This window comes from Delphinapterus leucas, chromosome 19, assembly GCF_059928025.1.
Source record: "Delphinapterus leucas isolate spDelLeu-1000000601 "Yukka" chromosome 19, BTC_Dleu_Yukka2, whole genome shotgun sequence".
In the NCBI taxonomy this organism is placed as follows: domain Eukaryota; kingdom Metazoa; phylum Chordata; class Mammalia; order Artiodactyla; family Monodontidae; genus Delphinapterus; species Delphinapterus leucas.
This window is the reverse complement of record NC_143147.1, coordinates 37,852,010-37,877,613: the sequence shown is the minus strand read 5'-3', so window position 1 is coordinate 37,877,613 and position 25,604 is coordinate 37,852,010. Positions and strand designations below refer to the sequence as shown.

The 25,604-nt window shown below is 42.4% G+C and overlaps 1 protein-coding gene across 1 annotated transcript in view; it reads right to left on the bottom strand.

Moving 5' to 3' along the window:
• Positions 1-10,236: 10,236 nt before the first annotated feature.
• Positions 10,237-25,604, bottom strand: part of LOC149746736 (phosphatidylcholine transfer protein-like) — a 45,963-nt gene continuing 30,595 nt past the window's right edge. Inside the window, exons 3-6 of the mRNA XM_089901819.1 lie at positions 15,750-15,817; positions 12,716-12,912; positions 11,856-12,000; positions 10,237-10,702 (exon numbers count right to left, since the gene is read on the bottom strand). Of these exons, the coding sequence (XP_089757945.1) occupies positions 10,637-10,702; positions 11,856-12,000; positions 12,716-12,912; positions 15,750-15,817 (476 nt within the window). The 3' untranslated portion in view covers positions 10,237-10,636. The remainder of the gene's footprint in view (positions 10,703-11,855; positions 12,001-12,715; positions 12,913-15,749; positions 15,818-25,604) is intronic.

Below are 25,604 nucleotides of genomic sequence, written 5' to 3'. Positions count from 1 at the left end.
CACAAGCCCATCATCTCTCCAGGTTGCCAGCCTTCTGAATATAGCAACCTTTTTTTTTACAATCAGCACTTATTTGCTTTTGAGCAGTGAACAGTCAGACTTGAGTTTAGTAACAGATTTTGTTGCCCAATATGGGGCTATGCTCTTGCTGGGTCTGGCTCCTCCAGGCTACTTGAGCCACTGACTGCAGCAAGGCTCTAGAACAATCATGGCTAGCTTACCTCAGAGGGGAAACTTGAGGGAATGTCCCAGCAGCTGCTGAAACCATCATTTCAAGGACTTTCCACATCTCTTCCCTGCCCGATACCAGCTGCTGTTTTGGTTTTCGGTAGGTGGAAATGGAAACGTGCATTTGATACGAGCTTACGAGCTCTAGGACCAGGTTTGTCTATAAGAGTGCACCTGGGCAGCTTTTCCTTTGTGGCCATTTGATTCTGATGTGCATCCCCCACTGAGGATCATTTGTAAGCACCAGACACTATTTGGGCCAGAGTGCTATTTGGGCCAGTTGGCTCTGATGTGCCTGTGTCATTAAGAGCTGTTTGTGTTTTAAGGGTATATCTGTTTAAGAGCCAGACTGGTCATGTGGGTTTGTGACAGCCATTTGTGTTTCATCATTTGTGAACACCAGGTACTATTTGTGACAGGTGTCTGTTTTGTGTCTCATGTTTTGTGATTAACTTTCTGTCTTGTGAAATGGGAAATTCTGGTTCTGTGTGTCTCTGCTTCCAAATGGTACTTCTGTACCTAGGTTTACTAGAGGTCAACTAAGAACATATTATATCTGCTGCGAATTTGTCAGCAAGAAACATATCTCAACATGATGAAACTTTAAATATATATAAGTAAGATAAGAGAGGTTTTTGATGGAAACGTTAGAAATGAGTATGTTCTGGGAATGTCTGCTTTGTGGGTGTCTCTCCAGATTTTGGTAATTTGAAACTAAACTGAGTTGAATGTCAAGAGCTCATTGACTGTCCAGGTCATTTCACATGGTATAAAATATTGGAACTTTAATTGGTGGGAGGGTCTAAATTTACCTACCTTTGCATTATTAGGGCAGGAAGACTAAAGCATAAATTTTCCAATCAGGAAATGTTTGTATGACATAGAGCTCACAATTACTTGCTTCTTGGTTTTTGCTAGAAATTAAGGTTTTAAGCATTAAAATTATAATATAAGTAAAGAAAGCTACTGAATGAATAAGACAAACTTTTCAGTATGAGAGAAAAGATGTGTGTTTTCAGCAAAAGAAGGTATGAAGAATAGAAATGAATTTCTTGGAAAAAGAAGGGCTATTTTGTCCTAGAATGGATTGTTTCTGAATGAAGAAGAAAATAAGAGATAAAATAATATGCATGCAGAAAGTTGTAGAGAGCTTGTAAAAAGGGAATGCTGGGAAAAGAATTTCGTGCATGATCAGGATTTTCTAAGATTGCATTAAATTTAATTAGATAAATGGATTTTGTTAAGAATAGACTAGGGGCAGGGCTGGATTTGCTTTCTCTTTGTTAAGAGAGCAAAATTTTCTTGGAATGCTGCTTTTGGTAACAGATTGTGTGAGTTTCCTTGCCTTTAAGTGATCTGTAATTGCTTTTGAAATCTTTTGTCACCTTGGTTAAGTGAATAAGTATTGTTTCACAGTGACCTGTGATCCTATTTGACCAAGTATTTTGCACCCTTTTTGATATTTTGGACAAACTCCCCAAATATCAAATTCTAACTGAAGTTCTTTTGACTTCCAGATAACTTTGAGATGCTCCAGAGGAAACCTGAGACATCTCAGAGAGATGTAAAAGTTAACTAGGATTATTTGCTATGGGAAAATTCTACCCTCTCCATCTGGTGTCACTTCCCTATCAAGGAGTGAGCCAGTCTGGGCACATTGCGAACCACTCTGAGTTCCTTCTCTTTCGAGATCTGGGACACTCTGGAAGCCTCCATCTGAGAGTTGGACTAGGAGTTTTAGACTACACCTTATCTGATTTTCTGTCTTTGTGACTGTACCTTATTTGTTGTTTATGTTTCTGTGTGTAACATCTTGGGATGAGCCACTCTGGCTTGCACAGACTGGGAATTCAAGCCACTGCATCTGAGATCACTTCCCTTTTAAGGAGTGAATGACTCTGGGCTTATTGCCAGCCAGTTTGGGCCCATTCTCTTTCAAGAGCTGGGCCAATTTGTCTTGAGGCATCCGCTTGAGAGTGGAAGTGGAATTTGGGGGCTACATCTCATCTGACATTTTGCTTTCAGGGCCACGTTCGTTGTTTGTATGTGTCTGTGTATCAGTACTCTCACTGGCTGGTTGAGACATCTCTGGTCTCTGAGCTCTGAGGACACCACTATTGCATTGGCTTTATACATGGCAGAGCCTTGGCTGAGATTTTCCCTTTCTGGGGCTAGGGAACTATGACCTTGAGAGACCATTTTGCATTGCATAGCTTATTTGCTTGATATTTGTGTATGGGTGATCAGATCTATTTTCCATCTTATAGTCCCATAGGGTGTATTTTTGCAAAACAGGGAGATCTTTAGCTATGCTCCCATGAATAAAGGAATGATATTTTTTATTGTAATACTGTTTTGCCTCAGTACTCCTTGAGATCTGGAGGACAAGGGCCCCTAATGGCTCTGCTATTGGATCAAAGTGAGCCTTTGGAATTGGTTTGGCTTTCATCTTGGGTGTGTTCATGAATGTCCTGTTCTCTCTTCCTGGTTTTGACCTTTGTTAAGGGGTCCTGGTAGTGTGAATGCTGATTCTTTTTCCTCTGAAAGTGAGGCGTGTGAATGTGAGTGAATATTATGTATTATTGTCTATTACAGCTATTAACTATGACTGAATTGACTATTTAGAAACTAAAAAAAAAAACCCTGAAAATGGCCAAGGTGGAACTCTTTTGACACTCTAAAACTGTTTTTTGCATATGCAGTTATAGGAAGCTAGTTTTCTAGAAGGAATAAGTATTTCTCTTCTTGTGACTTTGAGATGTAAATAATCTACCTGGAACCTTAATCTAATCATTTGTGATCTCTGAGAGTGAGGGAAAAAAAGAGGCCTTTGTTATTTGGTGTGTTAAATTACATGGGAAGCATTGTCAAATGAGTGATAAGCTTTTTCAGGTTATATTATATGGGTAAATGTTATTAATATGGAATACCTAAAAATTTGATGTGTCCTGATAAAAGTTTACCAGTCATAATTCTGGTTATTGTAACCAAGTTTCTTGATCAATTACATAGTAATCAGTTGTTTAACTGTGGCTTTTAAGTCTTTTGTTCGTTATAGACAGTTACTGTTGTATCTGATGCTTTTGTAAGAGTGCTTCATCTTCAAGAAAATACATAGACTTTTTGACAAGGACAGATCTCTGATAAATTTCAGATTGTACTGCTGAACTGGGTAAGAAACTAAAGAATCCTAATGGAAAACCTGATGGCTTCACAAAGCTGTTAACAAAAAAGATGTTACTGAGCCAACTGGTGAATATGGTTATGATTTTATGGTTTTTGTCTGGAATATTACCGGTTTTGATTTGTGTTTTCCAGATACGGGGAAGCTTTTCCCCTCTAGTTTGTTGTGACACAACAATGTGGTAAATTACACCCATATGAGTAAAACTGAAACATTTTTTTTTTCTCTCTGTCTGGTCCTTCCATTAATTGAAGACTCTTGGGTTCTGAGCAACATTTTCAGGTGAATGGGAAAGACTGTCATGGCATGTGCATGAGTCTCAATATTTTGGGGACCTACAAGAGAGAAATCCACCAAGGCAGAATATGATGGCAGACCACGGGCATGACTTTCCTGGCCTTGAGAGGCCTTTTGGGAATTCAGTTTGAGACTCTTGAAGAATTCCACCACAGCCAGTTTGGAGGAGCCTATATGGTCAATTGACCAAACTTATTTTGCAAACAAATTGATTTGGCTATGTTTGGTGGAGATAAGGGTAATTTTAGAGAAAAAATATATGTTTCAATAGATATTATATTCTAGTTCTATTAATTGAGGTCTGTATTTATGAAAATTATTGTACAAGCCACACTTTTGCCCTGACATTCAGGAAGAAAAGAAAATTATCTAGTGAACTTGTCACAGACTGTAACTACTCATGAGGTATCACTGCTTGCTTTAGATCTACTGCTAAAAGCACATGTACAATACTTGTGTAAAAGTGCTAAAATGTATAGCCAATATAATGTTTCCCCATTAACATACCTCTGAGCCTGTTCACAATATCTGATTAGTTTTGCCCCAACGTGGGTAAGTAGGCAAATACGAAGGAGGTCTAGCAACAAGGGACATGATCTGGACCCAGGGCAGGCAGTCAATGGCCACCCTGGCTTCAAGCGACCGATGATTTGGGCTGTCAAAGTGTTTGCAATCAAAATGGGAAATGATGAAAAAATCTGCACATATTGAGGTATGGGGAAGTCATTCTGGTTTAGACATGGTTTAACTTAAACTTACTGACCAGAGCAACCTGTTTTGTGGCCTTTTGGACATGTATTGTATACCTGCTGTGACCACTGAGAAGGGGAATGCATTTGAAAGTCAAAATGGAGTAACTGTGGTTCAGACATCTTAGGTAAAACAAGGTGGCCATTGTGGATGTGATTTTAGACACGTTCCTGTATTGCTGAGAACTTTGAGTTTTCTGAGCTGTGTCAGATTCAGGATACCACCAGCCAATCTCAGGGCAGTTTCTGCTGGCAGATGGAAGCTGCAACCTTATGGCTTCAAGGTCTCTTCTTGTAATTTAAATTTTAGACAATAAAATTGGTTTAGATCAGATGTTAACAGAAAAAAAGGAGATATATGTGTAGTGGCCAATAGCTCCTGTTATGTATAATACTACATCAGAAGTTTAGACCTACTTAGATAAAATTAGACAACTGGATACCTGGCTACAAGTCTCCTTGAAGTGACAGGACTAGACTGGGTTTCAGGCTTATTCTCTTGAATTCCTAAGGTAATGAAACCTGTTTTGTCCATTAACGTTTGGATTGTCACACCTTCTACTTCAAATTCATTTTTTTGCACCAGAACAGCAGATCAAGGGATTGAGATTTTAATCATAAAAGATTCCAAGACCTGGAACTCGAGGTGTCCATTCTCCAAATTGGGGAAGGACTATGCCCAATTTCAGTGGGAAGTAGCCGCAGCAGTTGGCCTGCTGTTCTCTGAAAGATTTGAGGAAGGTTGAAACAGGAGTCCCACTAAAACTGAGCTCCTCTGCCAAGTTTATGATTAACCTTTCTATCCAAACCATTATCCCTTTTCTTGACCAACACCTATTTTCCTCAAGATTGAGGAGTATCAAAGATAAAGAGGGGATTGAAACTGAGCAGGGCCCTGTGGGGCCCTCCCAGGTACAAATCTTTCCTGTGTCCCCTGTTTCTTGTTTGTCGGAAGAAGGAGTCATTCAGCCTCCTTGACCTTCTCTGAGTTCCAAAGGGCAAATTCAATCAGCTGTTTATCAGGGAAGGGAGGGAATGCAGAAACAAAGAAGAAGCAGTCAAGAAACCATAGTGTGGCCATAGGACAGGGTCCAGGTTCCTCCTCAAGGAATATACATAACTTACTCACCACCTCCAGAGGCAGCAAGAAAGAAGCAAGCTCAAGGGCTCAGCATGTACCCAAGTCTGGCTGCTTTTGATAATGGGAGTCTTTGAGGGCTTCCTTTGGTTCCCTCTTCTGACATTAGAACTGTTAAAAGATAAACTGAGACATATTAAAAATCAATTTGAATCAAGCAGCACACAACCTATCAGATACAAAGGAGCTTCAGGGAGCTGTACCAAATGAGAGACCTTTATAGGCAGAAGGGAGTAAGAACAGGAAGTTATATTAAGAAAAAGCAGGTTGGTTATTGTAAGGTTACTTTCCTTTATTTATTTATTTATTTTTAACATCTTTATTGGAGTCCAATTGCTTTACAGTGGTGTGTTAGTTTCTGCTTTATAACAAAGTGAATCAGCTACACATATACATATATCCCCATATCTCCTCCCTCTTGTGTCTCCCTCCCACCCTCCCTATCCCACCCCTATAGGTGGTCAAAAAGCACCGAGCTAGAAGAGGGCAGGGATCTATCAGGAAGATTAACTAGTGCTGATCAGGCAATTCCTGATTAAATGGTTTGAGATACCATTTCTGGGAGAGCCAAAACTGTATGTAAGCCTTGGTTTGGGAGATGAGACTTACTATAAGTGACTCCGTTTGGGGCCTGTTGTCTTGTTTTTAGGAGTGGTTAGCCACTGACTCTTAAAATGTTATATATTTTCCTTACATAAGGTGGTGATCTCATTCTCTCATTATCATAAACTGTGCACATATTCCATGTCCTCTGTAGTCTGCTAATTCCCTAAGGGAAGAATTTGTTCACCTTTGTGAACTCCATTGCCTAGCACTGAACCTGGCACATCATGTAGAGAACTTGCAAAGTCACTCACATAACATGCTGCCTAGTTGTTGTTCCATTATTATATCTTATGAAATGGAGCACTTATTATACGTGTCCAAGCAGACACACACAAAAATACATATAAATAGATTAGCTATATAAATAATTTTTATGAAGCCCTCTTATTTTCTTGGTTCTAGACTCTGAGAACCTCAACAAACAATGTGCTTCTGTGTTCTCAAGCCTATATATACATATATATATACACACACACACACATATGTGTATAAATATATATATGTATACATATACATATATGTGTATTTGTATATGTGTGTGTGTGTGTGTGTGTGTGTGTGTGTGTGTGTGTGTGTGTTATTCCTTGTAGTTAGGGAGTAGTTTAGAGAAAGAAACTTTGGGGAAGGCAGACGTACTTATATTTTATATGACCTTCTTTTTTCTCTACCACTTCTGACTCCTGCAGTAGCTCTGCTCTGACAGGGTGTTTGATGCACTCACACAGCAGGGCATGTTGACAATAGCATGGGCCAGGTGTGTCAGGGGTCATGTGCATGGATGTTCCCTGCTTTCTGGTTAAACTTCAGAGGCTGATGCTCCACCTTAGAAACTAGGTTTGGATGTGGGCTACTCAGAGTGCTGCCTCAGAGTGGGAAGGATTCAAAATGACAAGTCTTAGAGCATCTTGGAGAGCACCCCCATGCCATGTTGGAGGAATGTTAGAGATGGTGAAGAGCCATGGGGGAAAATGAGCTGCAGTTAGGAATGGATGTGGCTTACCAGGTCACTGCTCAGCCTAAAATCCTTCAAAGTTTACTGGTGTTCTGGATATGAAGTTCAAAATCCTTGCCATAGCTCTCAGGGTCTCCCACGGCCTCACTGCCTCCTTCTTCAGCCACATGTTAGATGCCTTCCTTCATTTTCATTGCTCAGACCTACTGGCCTTTGGTAGTTCTTCAGATGTGACTGGTTCTCCTGCCTGAGGGGTTTTATGGAAATGGTTTCTTCCATGTGGAAGTTTTCTTCTCCAACCTTCATCCAGCCAACTCCAACATGCACTCCCATGATCCCTCAGACTTGGTTAGTGCCCCCAGGTTTAGACTCTAGCCCCCTTTACTTGCCTATTCTCACAACTCATCACCTTTTCAACAGTTTGTCCACTGTGTCTTCTTCACTGAATCATAAGCTCCTTGAGTGCAGACCCCAAGCCTGTCCCACTCATCCCAGGAACTGCCATGCCTGTCCCCTTGCCAGATGGACACCAGACCATTGAGAAATATCTGTGAAGTGAACACACATCTTAAAGCTTTTAAAGATAATTTTCTGAGCCGACTGGGCGGTGCTACCAAAAACATGAGAACCAAATGGGCTCTGCCTGCTTTCTCTCTCTTTCAAACCCAGCTGGGAAGCAGGAGGATTGAAGGGCAGACAGTAGAGGTGGGGATTCTGGGTGAGGAATCTCAGCCAGGGAGCCAAGCCAGGACCCTCCCTGAGAAATAGGAACATTTTCAAGGACGTGACCCTCTGCTGGAATCCCTCAGTTCCAAGGTGGTCATTAACTTTGAACTGTTATGCAGCGTGAATAATTTGCCTGGGGAAAAAATTTAGCACTAACAGTAATGCTACTTTCATCATGAAAATCCTGAAATCTTGACTTATCTCAGCTGGACTCAGTCCAGATTGTGCCATTTCCATAACATTAAAGTATAACCCATAGCCACACCAGCAAAGCCACGCCTTAACAAATAAAGGACCTGGTGCTCTCATGGAAAGACGAATGGGAACCCGAGGAATCTGGAGCCCTAAAGTGATGACTTGAGGAAATAATTTGGATTAAATTAAATTATTAAACATTAAAGTAATATTTAATATAGTGAAATCAAACCTCTATATCTGGATGGGTTGAGCCTTCTGGGTGTGTGTCATTTGGTCAAGCTTCTCCAAATCATTAAAGTCACACATTTAGTTACCATTTGAGTGCCTAAGATACACTTCCTTAGGGAGCAGTAATCAAAGTGAAATAAGGGTTTCTATCCACAAAGATCTTATTGTCTATTCAGAGAGACAGACATGGGAAAATAAGTGAAACTAAGTGCTAGAAAAATGATAATATATTTATACCTTTTAAATTCCAAATGATACTTTCAGCCCCTGCAGAGAGGTAGACCTTGAAGAATCCAGTGCAACCACCAGAGCACCAGTTCTATGTTTTTTGGGCCTCTGGCATTTACTATTGACTCATGGGTTCTCAGTTTCGCAGGTAACCTGTATCAACACTGTATAGGACTGTCTTCTCCACATTAGCAAGCATGAATGCAAAAGGGTCTTAACTCTACTAATTATAGCAAGCTGGGTGACTTTTTTAAACTGCCTTACCTAGAAACTCAGTATTCTTAGTATTCTCAGCATTGCTAGCAAATTATCAAACACTGTGAAAGATATGGTTTGCATCAGACCACTTCATTTTGATTCTTTGCTCAAAAACTCTAATCCTAGTGCTTGTGTTACAGTGACTCTACATAAAATACCAACTTGACCTCTATTACGTGAGACATGTAGATTTAATTTACCTGAAATAAAATTCCAACTACATTACTGATAATGATAAATTTATGAAGTATTTGTTTATTTGCATAATTCTATCCATATGACCACAATGACTAGGGTAGGGATAGGCACATGGTTTAGAGGGAGTCATGGGGTGATTTGGGATCAACTGAAAAGAAATGCTGTCTGTTTTTGACTCGGCATGAACCTAGGAAGATATAGGCCTATTTTTCTCTTGTTAGCAGCCATCCTGCCTCCAAACACAGCTCAACATCATAGATAAGTTGAAGAAGAGCAAAGCTGATTCCTAACGTCAGTTTGAGGCCCATATCAACCCCTACCCGAGACCACTATACACTTGGCCTTGCATGTAAGTGAGCCTAAAATTCCTTTTTATGTTGAAGTCCATGAGTTAAGTTGGGTGTGACTTGCAAACCAAAGAGACCTAACTGATTCATTCTCACAGAAGGAACAAGGTAGGAAGGAAACTGCAGACAGCACAAGAATAACTCACTCTGTATTTATTTATCTGTATTCAATACACTTTCCTTTCATAGAAAAAACACACAGCCTGAGGTATCCCATTTTAATAAATCCCCTGCTTCTGGCTTTACATACTGAATTTTTATGCCCATTAATCAAAGTTCCGTACCATCACACAGAGTGGTTAAAATTTTCCCCTGAGATCATAAGGCTGTGTCTTTGGCCACAGAATATCTTTCCCTCTAAAATTCAGGAGATAAGTAGGAAACTGGAAGTCTTTTTGTGGTCAAAGAGCCAGATAACTTCAGTGGAATTCCTGAGAAAAAGGTGTAGTGTCAACCACACCACTAATTAATATTTCCCTGGCTGTGAACTCTTATCCTTTCAACATCACCATCATTCGATAAAGGAAATTTAGTTATTGCATATAAAGAATCTTTAACTCAATGTTGTGTGCAAAGAAAGTTGTCTTCTGCTAACTGCCAGAGCAGTCTTGATGCCTCAGTGTCTAGTAAAATGCAGAGCTAGTGAGGTACGGACAGCCTTCCCCAGGGGCATATGGGAAAGAGAGAAACCCAGACATGGGTGATGAGAAAAAACTGTTATCACACTATACACTTAGTCAGGTCTGCAATGTTTTTCAGAATGGTTTGAAATCAAAACAGCTTGTGATCCTCCCCAAGTAGGAATGGGGAGAGACAGTGGATTATCATCTCAATTCCAGCCAAATCAAGTCAGTGAAGCATAAGGCAAATGGACATCAGCACGTGTTGTCCAGTCTTGGTGCACTGAGAGTCAGCTCTGAAGGCAATGCAACTTCAGCAGGAAACCACCCCCCTGGATTGCAAGGAATCACATGTGGGAAGGAGCCAACTTGTCAGGATTAGTCCCTCTGAGGTGGTGTTGTCATTCGGCTACCTACCATCCCCCTAGAACAGCACAATGGAATGGCTATGTTCCCTACTGAGGACTTCCCTTTTTAGAAACAAGCAAAGTTTTCCCTAATCTGACCCACATTCAGCCGCCAGTCCCGGGGTGGGGAGAGTGGGAAAGGAATCGGGGACAACATTCTGGAGAGTGTGCAGGCCTCTGAAGATGAAAAAGTGACAGGCAGGCTGAGCATCAGTAGTTGTGGCACTTCCAGGGACATCATTCCATGGACACAGAGCTCCCAATTCTCTCTCTTAGCATCTCCTGGGATAGTTATGACAGGCATTCACCATGCGTTTCAAGTAGGTAGGAACTCCTTTCTGCAAAGGAAAGAAGACTGTCACTTCTATGTCCTCACAGCGATTACTCCTGATTCTTTGGGATGTGGCAAAAGTAAAGGAAGATGGCTTTGGGAGTAATACATATGACAATAAGGCCCCTAAACAGATACCCATAGACTGTTGCCACAGATGATGACAAAATGGAAGACACAGGGCACAGGTAAGGCTGGATGTCAGGGGCCAGTGTTATAAGACCTTGCTGTATATTTTGACTTTTGCTAAAAAAAAGCTAAGGTATTTCTGAGACATCATTTTTTGAAAAGAAAAAATTAAAAACAGGAAATGAGATTGGCTTGGGCTGTGGGATTCTTCCAAAGAAATGAGAGAAAGGACTTGCTTTACAGATTTAGAAAATGGTAAGGACTGGGGGCAAGGGGCAGGATCCACCATCCTTTAATCAGTGTTGAATATTGCCCAAGACTTTCCCCAAACATTGTTCTATTTACTCCTTCTCTACAGGGTGAGAATATCCATCTCTGTTTTTAAAAGGGAAGAAATTGATGGCTTCCCTAGATTACCCAGTTAGAAGCAGGGCCAGGATTCAATATATGATGTTTGACTCAAAGCCTATGTGCTTTTTCACTCTCCCAGGGAATTGGTGAGCCTTCCAGCCAGTAAGTAGGACCTTACAAAGCAGATGGAATGGTCACCATGATTCCAGGTCCTAGGCAGTCCCTAGTGATCTGAGTACCACTGCAGTTCTCTCTCCTTACAGAAAAATAAATAAATAAATAACCGTAAAAAACTGCCTTTCCCAGGCTTGGACATGTCTGATTGTCTCCCGAGCCAGGTTGGCCTGTCTAACTCCTCCATAAGCAGATACAGGGTCCACAGGCACCATCGTTCCTACAAGGAACAGGCTATTGTCCAGAGGTTCTAAAGAGTGATCTTGGTGGCATCTCAGGGGAAGAGCAGGGAGGAGCTGGCATTCCAGGTAAAGATTCTTTGTCTTTTGTCCCAGCCTCTGTGCTGGGTATTGGCAACCCCAGTACTAACCATAGTCACTCAACAGAGCTGCTTCTTAAAAGAGCATCATGAGGGCTGAGACAGTGCATCTCTTCAGGCTGACAGCCCCACGGGCTAAGTCAACATTTGTCAAACACGCTTCCCCTCCTGCCTCCTGGGATCTCACCTTGGCAGCCCACTTAAAGAGCCAGTTTGGAACTGGGCAATCCAGGCTATCGAAGTAATACATGAAAACTAGAGAGGGAAAAGATGACAATTTAGAAGGAGGAGACATATTAAAGATACAGCAGTAAACCTTGCAAAACTTCCAACTTTATATTCAGGCCCAGATAGTAAGGAGAGAGATAACATGGAATTCAAGTGGATTCTCCCCTCTGCCTTGCCTTATGAGAGACTTACATGTAGACATTTTGAAAAACAGCCAAGTCACATTCTGCTGCTATTTATTAAACACCTGGCAACGAGTAGACACATGGATATAGTCTCATTTAATTATCTTAATCCCAAGGAGTTGATAAAATTAAACCCCAGTTTACAAAATAATAAAATGGAGACTCAGAAGATTGGGATGACAAGCCCAATGTGGCAGATCTAACACACGTCACAACTACAGTTCAGATTTTGCCACAGCCTCAAGGCCACACCCATTCCAGTCCAGCAGGTGGTCGCATCGACCCCTCCCAGCCTCTCTCCTGAAGAAGGAACTCAAGGCAGGCAGGTCCTGAGTCCCTGGGTTTTTGCTGAGGAGGAGCTGCATCCTCAAAGACAGTCCTGCCAGACCTCCTTCCTACCCCCAGCTCATGTGTACATAGACAGGACTAGCCTGAAGTGAGTTTCTAAACCTTCTAGTTCACTTGGATGTTCTGATTTCATCTGTACAATGCAAGAGTCAACAGAGAATGAATTGATAAGATTTAAAAATCCACCTTGCATTGTAGCCAAGATTCTGGGGGTAAATTGAGTCTCACTCTTTTGCACCCATGGGAATAAGCATCATGCATTTTACAAGACCTTTAGTTGGGTGGTCCTGGCCAGGGACGCAACACGTGCCCTCTTTTTACTTTTGCTCTGGTACCTGCCATTGCCAGCCTCTGCTTGAACTGCCTTACCCAGAGCACACCTGACTTCTCTGGAAACTGTGGCATAGAGGTGCTCTGGGCCAGGATCACATGGACCTTCTGCCCATTAAACTCCATCTCTCGGTGCTGCTGCATGTAGACATACTACACCTCCAGTCAAGGCATGACATCACAGCCAGCATTTCAGATGAGCAGAAGGAAAGCCCACAAGCCAGAAGTAAAGGTAGATGATACTGTTCCTCCACTTAGCATTTGCTCCCTTGCATTGTTACTTCACTTCCTGCCCTGTCTGCCGACCTGCCCCGCAAAACTGTGGCTCCTCTCACCTGGTGTTCTCATTTAAGAGGGTGCATTACCCACCTGTGAGTGATTCCTTGCTGCTTTTAATTTGTGGGGAACCTACTTCTTTCTCCAAGAAGTCAATGAGATCTCAAAGGATTGGTCACTTATCAGCTGTGTGATCCTGGGTTGGTTACTCACCTTTTCTGAGATTGGTTTCCCTATGCAAGAAAAGAGGGTAACACTGCCCCGCAGGCAGACTTGGTGGGGACAGTGGAGAGAGACTGGAGCAGAATAAGTGCTCAGTAAACAATGGGGCCATTTCTCTCTGTCCTCCTGCTAAGCCCAAATCACTGACCTCTATGCACAGAGGATGGTCAGGCAAGGTTATTTACACCTGGAGATCATAAGAAGACACATGAATATTCAAATATTTAGTAGGCAGATGCCCTTGCTGGCTCTGGTTTACCAGGAATAACAAAGCCATTTCAACTCAATAAATACTCACAGAAAAAGCGCTATGGCTATGGCACTATCACAGGGAACCTAATTCAATCCTAAGGAACTACAGGAGTCACCACTAACTGAGCCCTTACCATGGACATACATCATGTGCTTTACATTTAGCATCAGTTTGGATCCTGAGAAAGTCCCTGTGAGTTCAAAATAAATATCCCCATCTTACAGATGACAAAATTGAGGATCAGAGAAATAAAGAGACTTCCTTAAGATCCCATAGTCCAGCTGAAGTGATGGAGCCTGAATTTGAAGCCAGATCTGACTCCAAAACCTGGTAAGACATACACAGCTGCACAGGGCTCAGTTCTTCAATGTGTTCATTAGACCTTCCCATGGCAGAATTTTAGATTTCACAGGAGAAGGAATTAAAAGCTAAAACAATCCCCCCCAAAATCACTCTAAGTGTAATATAATTTCACTTACCGCAACAGCCATGACCACAGCCCCAGGCCACCTCAGAGTCTCTACAGCGCCCACGGTGGGCTGCCCCTCCCCCAGGCACCCTGCAGGATGGTCTATTGCCCCCACTCTCTAGGTACTGGTAAGTAAAGTTCTTAAATGTTTTAGGGAAGAAAGGATGTTGCTTTGGCTCTGGATTTCCTCTCTCCCAAGCTTTTTATATTTTCCTCGCAGCACATATTGTCCCACAACTCGCTCAGCTTATGTGATAGACATCACCTGATACTCCACTGTGGAAAAATTAACTTGATGTGTTGATTACAATGTGGCAGAGGTCTTTGCAGGGTTGGAAGGGCCAGCGTGCCACACAGCCTATGACTGGAGAACTACCAGTTCACTTAGGCCCAGAGAAGTGAAGGGCCTTTTCCAAGTTCACACAGCAAACCAGGAAATGAGCTCACACTCAGTCTGGAATCTTTCCCTCCAAAGCTAATGTTCTTTTCCTCTACACTGTTCTCTGTTCTCAAAAATTGAATAGCCCTTATAGGAGAGACATATGTGTATATACAATACAAAGACAAAGATAGTCATTATCGGATTGTATGGCATAGGAAAGCCAATGAAATAGAACTTCAAGGAGTCCCAAGTGTCCACTCCTGAGAACAACTGCCAGCAGTGTCCCCGTGAGGTCAGATTGGTGTGGTTGCCTTGATCCAGATCACCTTCTCTGGACACAGCTGGACCTGGACCCACACCTGCCTATACCGCCCACTAGTGGTGAGAACCGATGAGAACCTGAGCCGGTTCTGAACTTCCCTTTGCCTCAGTTTCCTTCCCTGTCTGATGGGGATGATGGCTCCTACCCTGCACAGTTGTTGGCAGAAGGAGAGAAAACTACATAAAATCTAAAGGATTAAGTAACTACAATTTGTTGAATTCCTACCACCTGTATACAAACTAACTAGCAGTCTGTGGGAATTGTGCCAGAAATAAACCCTTATGTAGTTTATAATCTAGTTGGTAGACAGACACAAAACACACACAAACAATACCCACAAACCCCCATGCTCCCTGTCTTTCTAGAGAATAATTATTTAGGAACATACAGACTTACAGAATGTTAGAGCTAGAAAAGATCCTAGTGATCATGCAGTTCAATGGTTTCCAAACACTTATTTTTAAATCTCCGAGTCCCTTTGTTAAAAGGATCCTTTATAGAATTGAGTGTGTGAAACACTCTGCTGTGATGATTGAAGAGAACAGTGGAGTTGAAATCTCACCTGTGCCTGCCTAAATTCTACCCCATCCTCCCACCCAGCAAATGTCCATCAAACCCTCCTGGGTCAGTCCTAAGCCAGGCTTCTTAGAACCTTGAAGTGTCAGTTAAAACTCCTCACATTCCATTCAAGTGCTTCTGTCACATTACCTCCCTGGGTCCCTACTTCCTCCTCTAAAGATAGAGGGAGTGTATTGAATACTATTTATCAAAAGTTTTTGCAGGTCCCCAATTCTGTGGCCCAACAATTTCAAGCCCTAGAAAATTTCTCAGGAAAGTATGAGCTGCACTCCTGGGACCACAAATACAGATGCTCCAGTGGTCAGGCCCAGAAATCACATCTGAGGTCTCTGAAAGACACATAAGAGGGAATAGCTTTAGCAGATGCTTCTGCAAGAATTAAAGATAATGTTTTCCACACCAGGTGGACATACCACCACTGGGTGACGGCCACAGGCCATGTAAACACTTAGGAAGCTGAGTAATGGTGCATCTTTGGAAAGGATACATCTCTGTTGAACTTGAGAGAAGGGCACTTCATCTTCCAGTAGATCACTACCTCTCTGTTGCATTCTTCTTCACAGAGTTATAACAAAACACAAAAGAAGTTATTGCATCTGGAAGCCTCTTTGGCTTCAGTTAACAAGAAGCTTTGATATGAAAACCTTATAGGAATGATTAACCAATAACTTACAAGGCACAGAATTCTAGAAAAAGACAGATTCATTACCACTGAAAACTTGTGCCCAGGGACAGTGTCTAGTAGATATAAAAACACAGTAAAGAGCGACTTCCGGGAAGATGGCGGAAGAGTAAGAAGTGGAGATCACCTTCCTCCCCACAGATACATCAGAAATACATCTACACGTGGAACAACTCCTACAGAACACCTACTGAATGCTGGCAGAAGATGTCAGACCTCCCAAAAGGCAAGAAATTCCCCACCTACCTGGGTAGGGCAAAAGAAAAAATAATAAACAGAGACAAAAGAATAGGGGCAGGACCTGCACCAGTGGGAGGGAGCTGTGAAGGAGGAAAGGTTTCCACACACTAGGAGCCCCTTCGTGGGCGGAGACTGTGGGGGGCGGAGGGGGAAAGCTTCGGAGCCGCAGAGGAGAGCACAGCAACAGGGATGCGGGGGGCAAAGTGGAGACATTCCCTCACAGAGGATCGGTGCCGACCGGCACTCACCAGCCCGAGAGGGTTGTTTGCTCCCCTGCCGGGGCGGGCGGGACTGGGAGCTGAGGCTTGGGCTTCGGTCGGAGCCCAGGGAGAGGACTGGGGTTGCTGGCGTGAACACAGCCTGCAGGGGGTTAGTGCGCCACGGCTGGCCGGGAGGGAGTCCGGGGAAATGTCTGGACCTGCAGAAGAGGCGAGAGACGTTTTCTTCCCTGTTTGTTTCCTGGTGCGTGAGGAGAGGGGATTAAGAACGCTGCTTAAAGGAGCTCCAGAGACGGGCGGGAGCGCGGACCCCAGAGACAGGCATGAGATGCAAAGGCTGCTGCTGCTGCCGCCACCAAGAAGCCTGTGTGCGAGCACAGGTCACTATCCACAACCCTCTTCCAGGGAGCCTGTGCAGCCTGCCACTGCCAGGGTCCTGTGATCCAGGGATGACTCCCCCAGGAGAACGCACAGCATGCCTCAGGATGGTGCAATGTCACGTTGGCCTCTGCTGCCGCAGGCTCGCCCAGCACTCCGTACCCCTCCCTCCCCCTGGCCTGAGTGAGCCAGAGCCCTCGAATCAGCTGTTCCTTTAACCCCGTCCTGTCTGAGCGAAGAACAGACGCCCTCCAGCGACCTACATGCAGAGGCGGGGCCAAATCCAAAGCTGAGCCCCTGGGAGCTGTGAGAACAAAGAAGAGAAAGGGAAATCTCTCCCAGCAGCCTCAGAAGCAGCAGATTAAAGCTCCACAATCAACTTAATGTACCCTGCATCTGTGGAATACCTGAAGAGACAACGAATCATCCCAAATTAAGGAGGTGGACTTTGAGAGCAATATTTATAACTTTTTCCCCTTTTCCTCTTTTTGTGAGTGTGTATGTGTATGCTTCTGTGTGAGATTTTGTCTGTATAGCTTTGCTTCCACCATTTGTCCGAGGGTTCTATCCATCCGTTTTATTTTTGTTTTTTTAATGTTTTTCTTAATAATTACTTTTTATTTTAATAACTTTATTTTATTTTACTTTATCTTCGTTCTTCCTTTCCTTCCTTCCCTCCTTTAGATAATGAATCAATCCAAATTGAGGAGGTGGACTTTGAGAGCAAGATTTATGATTTTTTCCCCTTTTCCTCTTTTTGTGAGTGTGTATGTGTATTCTTCTGTGTGAGATTTTGTCTGTATAGCTGTGCTTCCACCATTTGTCCCAGTGAGAAAAATCTGTCCAATTTTTGTTTTTTTCTCTTAATAATTATTTTTTATTTTAATAACTTTATTATATTTTATATTACTTTATTTTATTTTACTTTATCTTCTTTCTTTTTTTCCTTCCTTCCCTCCTTCCTTCCTTCTTTCCTTCCTCCCTCCCACTCTCCCTCCTTTCTTTCTTTCTTTCTTTCTACTTCTACTAATTCTTTATTTCTACTTTTTCTCCCTTTTCTTCTGAGCTGTGTGGATGACAGACTCTTGGTGCTACAGCCAGGAGTTAGTGCTGTGCCTCTGAGGTGAGACAGCCAACTTCAGGACACTGGTCCACAAGAGACCTCCCAGGTCTACATAATATCAAATGGCGAAAATATCCCAGAGATCTCCATCTCAACACCAGCCCCCAGCTTCACTCAACAACCAGCAAGCTACACGGCTGGACATCCTATGCCAAACAACTAGCAATACAGGAACACAACCCCACCCATTAGCAGAGAGGCTGCCCCAAATCATAATAAGTCCACAGACAGCCCAAAACTCACCACCAGACATGGACCTGCCCCCCAGAAAGACAAGATACAGCCTCATCCACCAGAACACAGGCACTAGTCCCCTCCACCAGGAAGCCTACACAACCCACTGAACCAACTTTAGCCACTGGGGACAGACACCAAAAACAACAGAAACTACGAACCTGCAGCCTGCAAAAAGGAGACCCCAAACACAGTAAGATAAGCAAAATGAGAAAACAGAAAAACACACAGCAGTTGAAGGAGCAAGATAAAAACCCACCAGACCTAACAAATGAAGAGGAAATAGGCAGTATACCTGAAAAATAATTTAGAATGATGGTAGTAAAGATGATCCAAAATCTTTGAAATAGAATAGACAAAATGCAAGAAACATTTAACAAGGACCTAGAAGAACTAAAGATGAAACAAACAATGATGAACAACACAATAAATGAAATGAAAAATACTCTAGATGGGATAAATAGCTGAATAACTGAGATAGAAGAATGTTTAAGTGACCTGGAAGATAAAGTAGTGGAAATAACTACTGCAGAGCAGAATAAAGAAAAAATAATGAAAAGAAATGAGGACAGTCTCAGAGACCTCTGGAAAAACATTAAACGCACCAACATTCGAATTATAGGGGTTCCAGAAGAAGAAGAAGAAAAGAAAGGAACGGAGAAAATATTTAAAGAGATTATAGTTGAAAACTTCCCTAATATAGGAAAGGAAATAGTTAATCAAGCCCAGGAAGCACAGAGAGTCCCATACAGGATAAAACCAAGGAGAAAAACACCAAGACACATACTAATTAAACTGTCAAAAATTAAATACAAAGAAAACATATGAAAAGCATCAAGGGAAAAACAACAAATAACACACAAGGGAATCTCCATAAGGTTAACAGCTGATCTTTCAGCAGAAATTCTGCAAGCCACAAGGGACAGGCAGGACATATTTAAAGTGATGAAAGAGGGGGGACCTTGAAGATGGCGGAAGAGTAAGACGCGGAGATCGCCTTCCTCCCCACGGATACACCAGAAATACATCTACACGTGGAACAACTCCTACAGAACACCTACTGAAGGCTGGCAGAAGACCTCAGACCTCCCAAAAGGCAAGAAACTCCCCACGTACCTGGGTAGGGCAAAAGAAAAAAAGAAAAAACAGAGACAAAAGAATAAGGACGGCACCTGCGCCAGTGGGAGGGAGCTGTGAAGGAGGAAAAGTTTCCACACACTAGGAAGCCCCTCCGCGGGCGGAGACTGCGGGAGGCGGAGGGGGGGGCTTCGGGACCGAGGAGTAGTGCACAGCGACGGGTGCGGAGGGCAAAGCGGGGAGATTCCCGCACAGAGGATCGGTGCCGACCGGCACTCACCAGCCCGAGAGGCTTGTCTGCTCACCCGCCCGGGCGGGCGGGGCTGCGAGCTGAAGCTCGGGTTTCGGTTTTGGACGGAGCGCAGGGAGAGGACTGGGGTTGGCGGCTTGAACATAGCCTGAAGGGGTTAGTGCACCACGACTAGCCGGGAGGGAGTTCGGGGAAAAGCCTGCACCTGCCGAAGAGGCAAGAGACTTTTTCTTCCCTCTTTGTTTCCTGGTGCGCGAGGAGAGGGGTTTAAGAGCGCTGCTTAAAGGAACCCCAGAGACGGGCGCGAGCCGCGGCTAAAAGCGCGAACCCCAGAGACGGGCGCGAGCCGCGGCTAAAAGCGCGGACCCCAGAGACGGGCGGGAGACGCTAGGGCTGCTGCTGTCGCCACCAAGGGGCCTGTGTGCGGGCGCAGGTCACTCTCCACACCCCTCTTCCGCGGAGCCTGTGCAGCCCGCCACTGCCAGGTTCCCGGGAACCAGGGACAACTTCCCCGGGAGAACGCACGGCGGGCCTCAGGCTGGTGCAACGTCACGCCGGCCTCTGCCGCAACGTCACGCCGCCTCTGACGCCACAGGCCCGCCCCACACGCAGTGCCCCTCCTTCCCCCCCCTCACCCCCGGCCTGAGTGAGCCTGAGCCCCCGAATTAGCGGCCCCTTTAACCCTTTCCTGTCTGAGCAAAAAACAGACGCCCTCCAGCGACCTACACGCAGAGGCAGGGCCAAATCCAAAGCTGAGCTCCTGTGAGCTGTGAGAACAAAGAAGAGAAAGGGAAATCTCTCCCAGCAGCCTCAGAAGCAGCGGATTAAAGCTCCACAATCAACTTGATATACCCTGCATCTGTGGAATACCTGAATAGACAAGGAATGATCCCAAATTGAAGAGGTGGAATTTAGGAGCGAGATCTATGATTTTTTTCCCTTTTCCTCTTTTTGTGAATGTGTACGTGTATGCTTATGTGTGAGATCTTGTCTGTATACTCTTGCTTCCACCATTTGTCCTAGGGCTCTATCCGTCCATGGTTTTTAAAAAAAAAAATTTTTTTTCTCAATAATTTTAATTGTAATAACTTTATTATACTTTACCGTCGTTCCTTCTTTCTTTCTTTCTTTCTTTCCGTCCTTCCCTCCTTTAGACAACGAATCACCCCAAATTGAGGAGGTGGTCTCTGAGAGCAAGATTTATGATTTTTCCCCCTTTACCTCTTTTTGTGAAGGTGTATGTGTATGCTTCTGTATAAGATTTTCTCTCTATAGCTTTGCTTCCAACATTTGTCCTAAGGTTCTATCCGTCCCTCTTTTTTTTTTTTTTTCTAAATATTTTTTAATTCAATAAATATATTATACTTTATTTTATTTTTACTGTATCTTCTTTCTTTCTGTCTTTTTTCCTTCTTTCCCTCCTTCCTTCCTTCCTCCCTCCCTCCCTCCCTCCTTTCTTTCCTTCTTTGCTTCTTTCTTCCTTCCTTCCTTTCCTCCTTTCCTTCTTTCTTTCCTCATACATCTACTAATTCTCTCTACTTTTTCTCCCTTTTATTCTGAGCCGTGTGGATGAAAGGCTCTTGGTGCTCCAGCCAGGAGTCAGGGCTCTGCCTCTGAGGTAGGAGAGCCAACTTCAGGACACTGGTCAACAAGAGACCTCCCAGCTCCACATAATATTAAACGGTGGAAATCTCCCAGTGACCTCCATCTTAACACCAGCACCCAGCTTCACTCAACGACCAGCAAGCCACAGTGCTAGACAACCTATGCCAAACAACTAGCAAAACAGGAACACAACCCCACCCATTAGCAGAGAGGCTGCCTAAAATCATAATAAGGCCACAGACACCCCAAAACACACCACCAGACGTGAACCTGCCCACTAGAGAGACAAGATCCAGCCTCATCCACCACAACACAGGCACTAGTCCCCTCCACCAGGAAGCCTACACAACCCACTGAAACAACCTTAGCCACTGGAGACAGACATCAAAAACAACGGGAACTACGAACGTGCAGCCTGCAAAAAGGAGACCCCAAACACAGTAAGATAAGCAAAATGAGAAGACAGAAAAACACACAGCAGATGAAGGAGCAAGATAAAAATGCACCAGACCTAACAAATGAAGAGGAAATAGGCAGTCTACCTGAAAAAGAATTCAGAATAATGATAGTAAGGATGATCCGAAATCTTGGAAGTAGAATGGACAAAATGCAAGAAGCAGTTAACAAGGACCTAGAAGAAATAAAGGTGAAACAAGCAATGATGAACAATGCAATAAATGAAATTAAAAGTACTCTAGATGGGATCAAGAGCAGAATAACTGAGGCAGAAGAACGGATAAGTGACCTGGAAGATAAAACAGTGGAAATAACTACTGCAGAGCAGAATAAAGAAAAAAGAATGAAAAGAACTGAGGACAGTCTCAGAGACCTCTGGGACAACATTGAACGCACCAACATTCGAATTATAGGGGTTCCAGAAGAAGAAGAGAAAAAGAAAGGGACTGAGAAAATATTTGAAGAGATTATAGTTGAAAACTTCCCTAATATGGGAAAGGAAATAGTTAATCAAGTCCAGGAAGCACAGAGAGTCCCATACAGGATAAATACAAGGAGAAATACGCCAAGACACATATTAATCAAACTGTCAAAAATTAAATACAAAGAAAGCATATTAAAAGCAGCAAGGGAAAAACAGCAAATAACACACAAGGGAATCCCCATAAGGTTAACAGCTGATCTCTCAGCAGAAACCCTACAAGCCAGAAGGGAGTGGCAGGACATACTGAAAGTGATGAAGGAGAAAAACCTGCAACCAAGGCTACTTTACCCAGCAAGGATCTCATTCAGATTTGATGGAGAAATTAAAACCTTTACAGACAAGCAAAAGCTGAGAGAGTTTAGCACCACCAAACCAGCTTTACAGCAAATGCTAAAGGAACTTCTCTAGACAAGGAACACAAGAGAAGGAAAAGACCTATAATAACGAACCCAAAACAATATAGAAAATGGGAATAGGAACATACATATCGATAATTACCTTAAATGTAAATGGACTAAATGCTCCCACCAAAAGACACAGATTGGCTGAATGGATACAAAAACAAGACCCTTATATATGCTGTCTACAAGAGACCCACTTCAGACCTAGAGACACATACAGACTGAAAATAAGGGGATGGAAAAAGATATTCCATGCAAATGGAAACCAAAAGAAAGCTGGAGTAGCAATTCTCATATCAGACAAAATAGACTTTAAAATAAGGACTATTACAAGAGACAAAGAAGGACACTACATAATGATCAAGGGATCGATTCAAGAAGAAGATATAACAATTGTAAATATTTATGCACCCAACATAGGAGCACCTCAATACATAAGGCAAATACTAACAGCCATAAAAGGGGAGATTGACAGTAACACATTCATAGTAGGGGACTTTAACACCCCACTTTCACCCATGGACAGATCATCCAAAATGAAAATAAATAAGGAAACACAAGCTTTAAATGATACATTAAACAAGATGGACTTAATTGATATTTATAGGACACTCCATCCAAAAACAACAGAATACACATTTTTCTCAAGTGCTCATGGAACATTCTCCAGGATAGATCATATCTTGGGTCACAAATCAAGCCTTGGTAAATTTAAGAAAATTGAAATTGTATCAAGTATCTTTTCTGACCACAACGCCATGAGACTAGATATCAATTACAGGAAAAGACCTGTAAAAAATACAAACACATGGAAGCTAAACAATACACTACTTAATAATGAAGTGATCACTGAAGAAATCAAAGAGGAAATAAAAAAATACCTAGAAACAAATGACAATGGAGACACAACGACCCAAAACCTATGGGATGCAGCAAAAGCAGTTCTAAGGGGGAAGTTTATAGCAATACAAGCCCACCTTAAGAAGCAGGAAACATCTCGAATAAACAACCTAACCTTGCACCTCAAGCAATTAGAGAAAGAAGAACAAAAAAACCCCAAAGCTAGCAGAAGGAAAGAAATCATAAAAATCAGATCAGAAATAAATGAAAAAGAAATGAAGGAAACGATAGCAAAGATCAATAAAACTAAAAGCTGGTTCTTTGAGAAGATAAACAAAATAGATAAACCACTAGCCAGACTCATCAAGAAAAAAAGGGAGAAGACTCAAATCAATAGAATTAGAAATGAAAAAGGAGAAGTAACAACTGACACTGCAGAAATAAAAAAAATCATAAGAGATTACTACAAGCAACTCTATGCCAATAAAATGGACAATCTGGAAGAAATGGACAAATTCTTAGAAATGCACAACCTGCCAAGACTGAATCAGGAAGAAATAGAAAATATTAACAGACCAATCACAAGCACTGAAATTGAAACTGTCATTAAAAATCTTCCAACAAACAAAAGCCCAGGACCAGATGGCTTCACAGGTGAATTCTATCAAACGTTTAGAGAAGAGCTAACACCTATCCTTCTCAAACTCTTCCAAAATATAGCAGAGGGAGGAACACTCCCAAATTCCTTCTACGAGGCCACCATCACCTTGATACCAAAACCAGACAAGGATGTCACAAAGAAAGAAAACTACAGGCCAATATCACTGATGAACATAGATGCAAAAATCCTCAACAAAATACTAGCAAACAGAATCCAACAGCACATTAAAAGGATCATACACCATGATCAAGTGGGGTTTATTCCAGGAATGCAAGGATTCTTCAATATACGCAAATCTATCAATGTGATAAACCATATTAACAAATTGAAGGAGAAAAACCATATGATCATCTCAATAGATGCAGAGAAAGCTTTCGACAAAATTCAACACCCATTTATGCTAAAAACCCTGCAGAAAATAGGCATAGAGGGAACTTTCCTCAACATAATAAAGGCCATATATGACAAGCCCACAGCAAACATCATCCTCAATGGTGAAAAACTGAAAGCATTTCCACTAAGATCAGGAACAAGACAAGGTTGCCCACTCTCACCACTCTTATTCAACATAGTTTTGGAAGTTTTAGCCACAGCAATCAGAGAAGAAAAGGAAATAAAAGGAATCCAAATCGGAAAAGAAGAAGTAAAGCTGTCACTGTTTGCAGATGACATGATACTATACATAGAGAATCCTAAAGATGCTACCAGAAAACTACTAGAGCTAATCAATGAATTTGGTAAAGTAGCAGGATACAAAGTTAATGCACAGAAATCTCTGGCATTCCTATATACTAATGATGAAAAATCTGAAAGTGAAATCAAGAAAACACTTCCATTTACCATTGCAACAAAAAGAATAAAATATCTAGGAATAAACCTACCTAAGGAGACGAAAGACCTGTATGCAGAAAATTATAAGACACTGATAAAAGAAATTAAAGATGATACAAATAGATGGAGAGATATACCATGTTCTTGGATGGGAAGAATCAACATTGTGAAAATGACTCTACTACCCAAAGCAATCTACAGATTCAATGCAATCCCTATCAAACTACCACTGGCATTTTTCACAGAACTAGAACAAAAAATTTCACAATTTGTATGGAAACACAAAAGACCCCGAATAGCCAAAGCAATCTTGAGAACGAGAAAAGGAGCTGGAGGAATCAGGCTCCCTGACTTCAGACTATACTACAAAGCTACAGTAATCAAGACAGTATGGTACTGGCACAAAAACAGAAATATAGATCAATGGAACAGGATAGAAAGCCCAGCGATAAACCCACGCACATATGGACACCTTATCTTTGATAAAGGTGGCAGGAATGTACAGTGGAGAAAGGACAGCCTCTTCAATAAGTGGTGCTGGGAAAACTGGACAGGTACATGTAAAAGTATGAGATTAGATCACTCCCTAACACCATACACAAAAATAAGCTCAAAATGGATTAAAGACCTAAATGTAAGGCCAGAAACTATCAAACTCTTAGAGGAAAACATAGGCAGAACACTCTATGACATAAATCACAGCAAGATCCTTTCTGACCCACCTCCTAGAGTAATGGAAATAAAAACAAAAATAAACAAATGGGACCTAATGAAACTTCAAAGCTTTTGCACAGCAAAGGAAACCATAATCAAGACCAAAAGACAACCCTCACAATGGGAGAAAATATTTGCAAATGAAGCA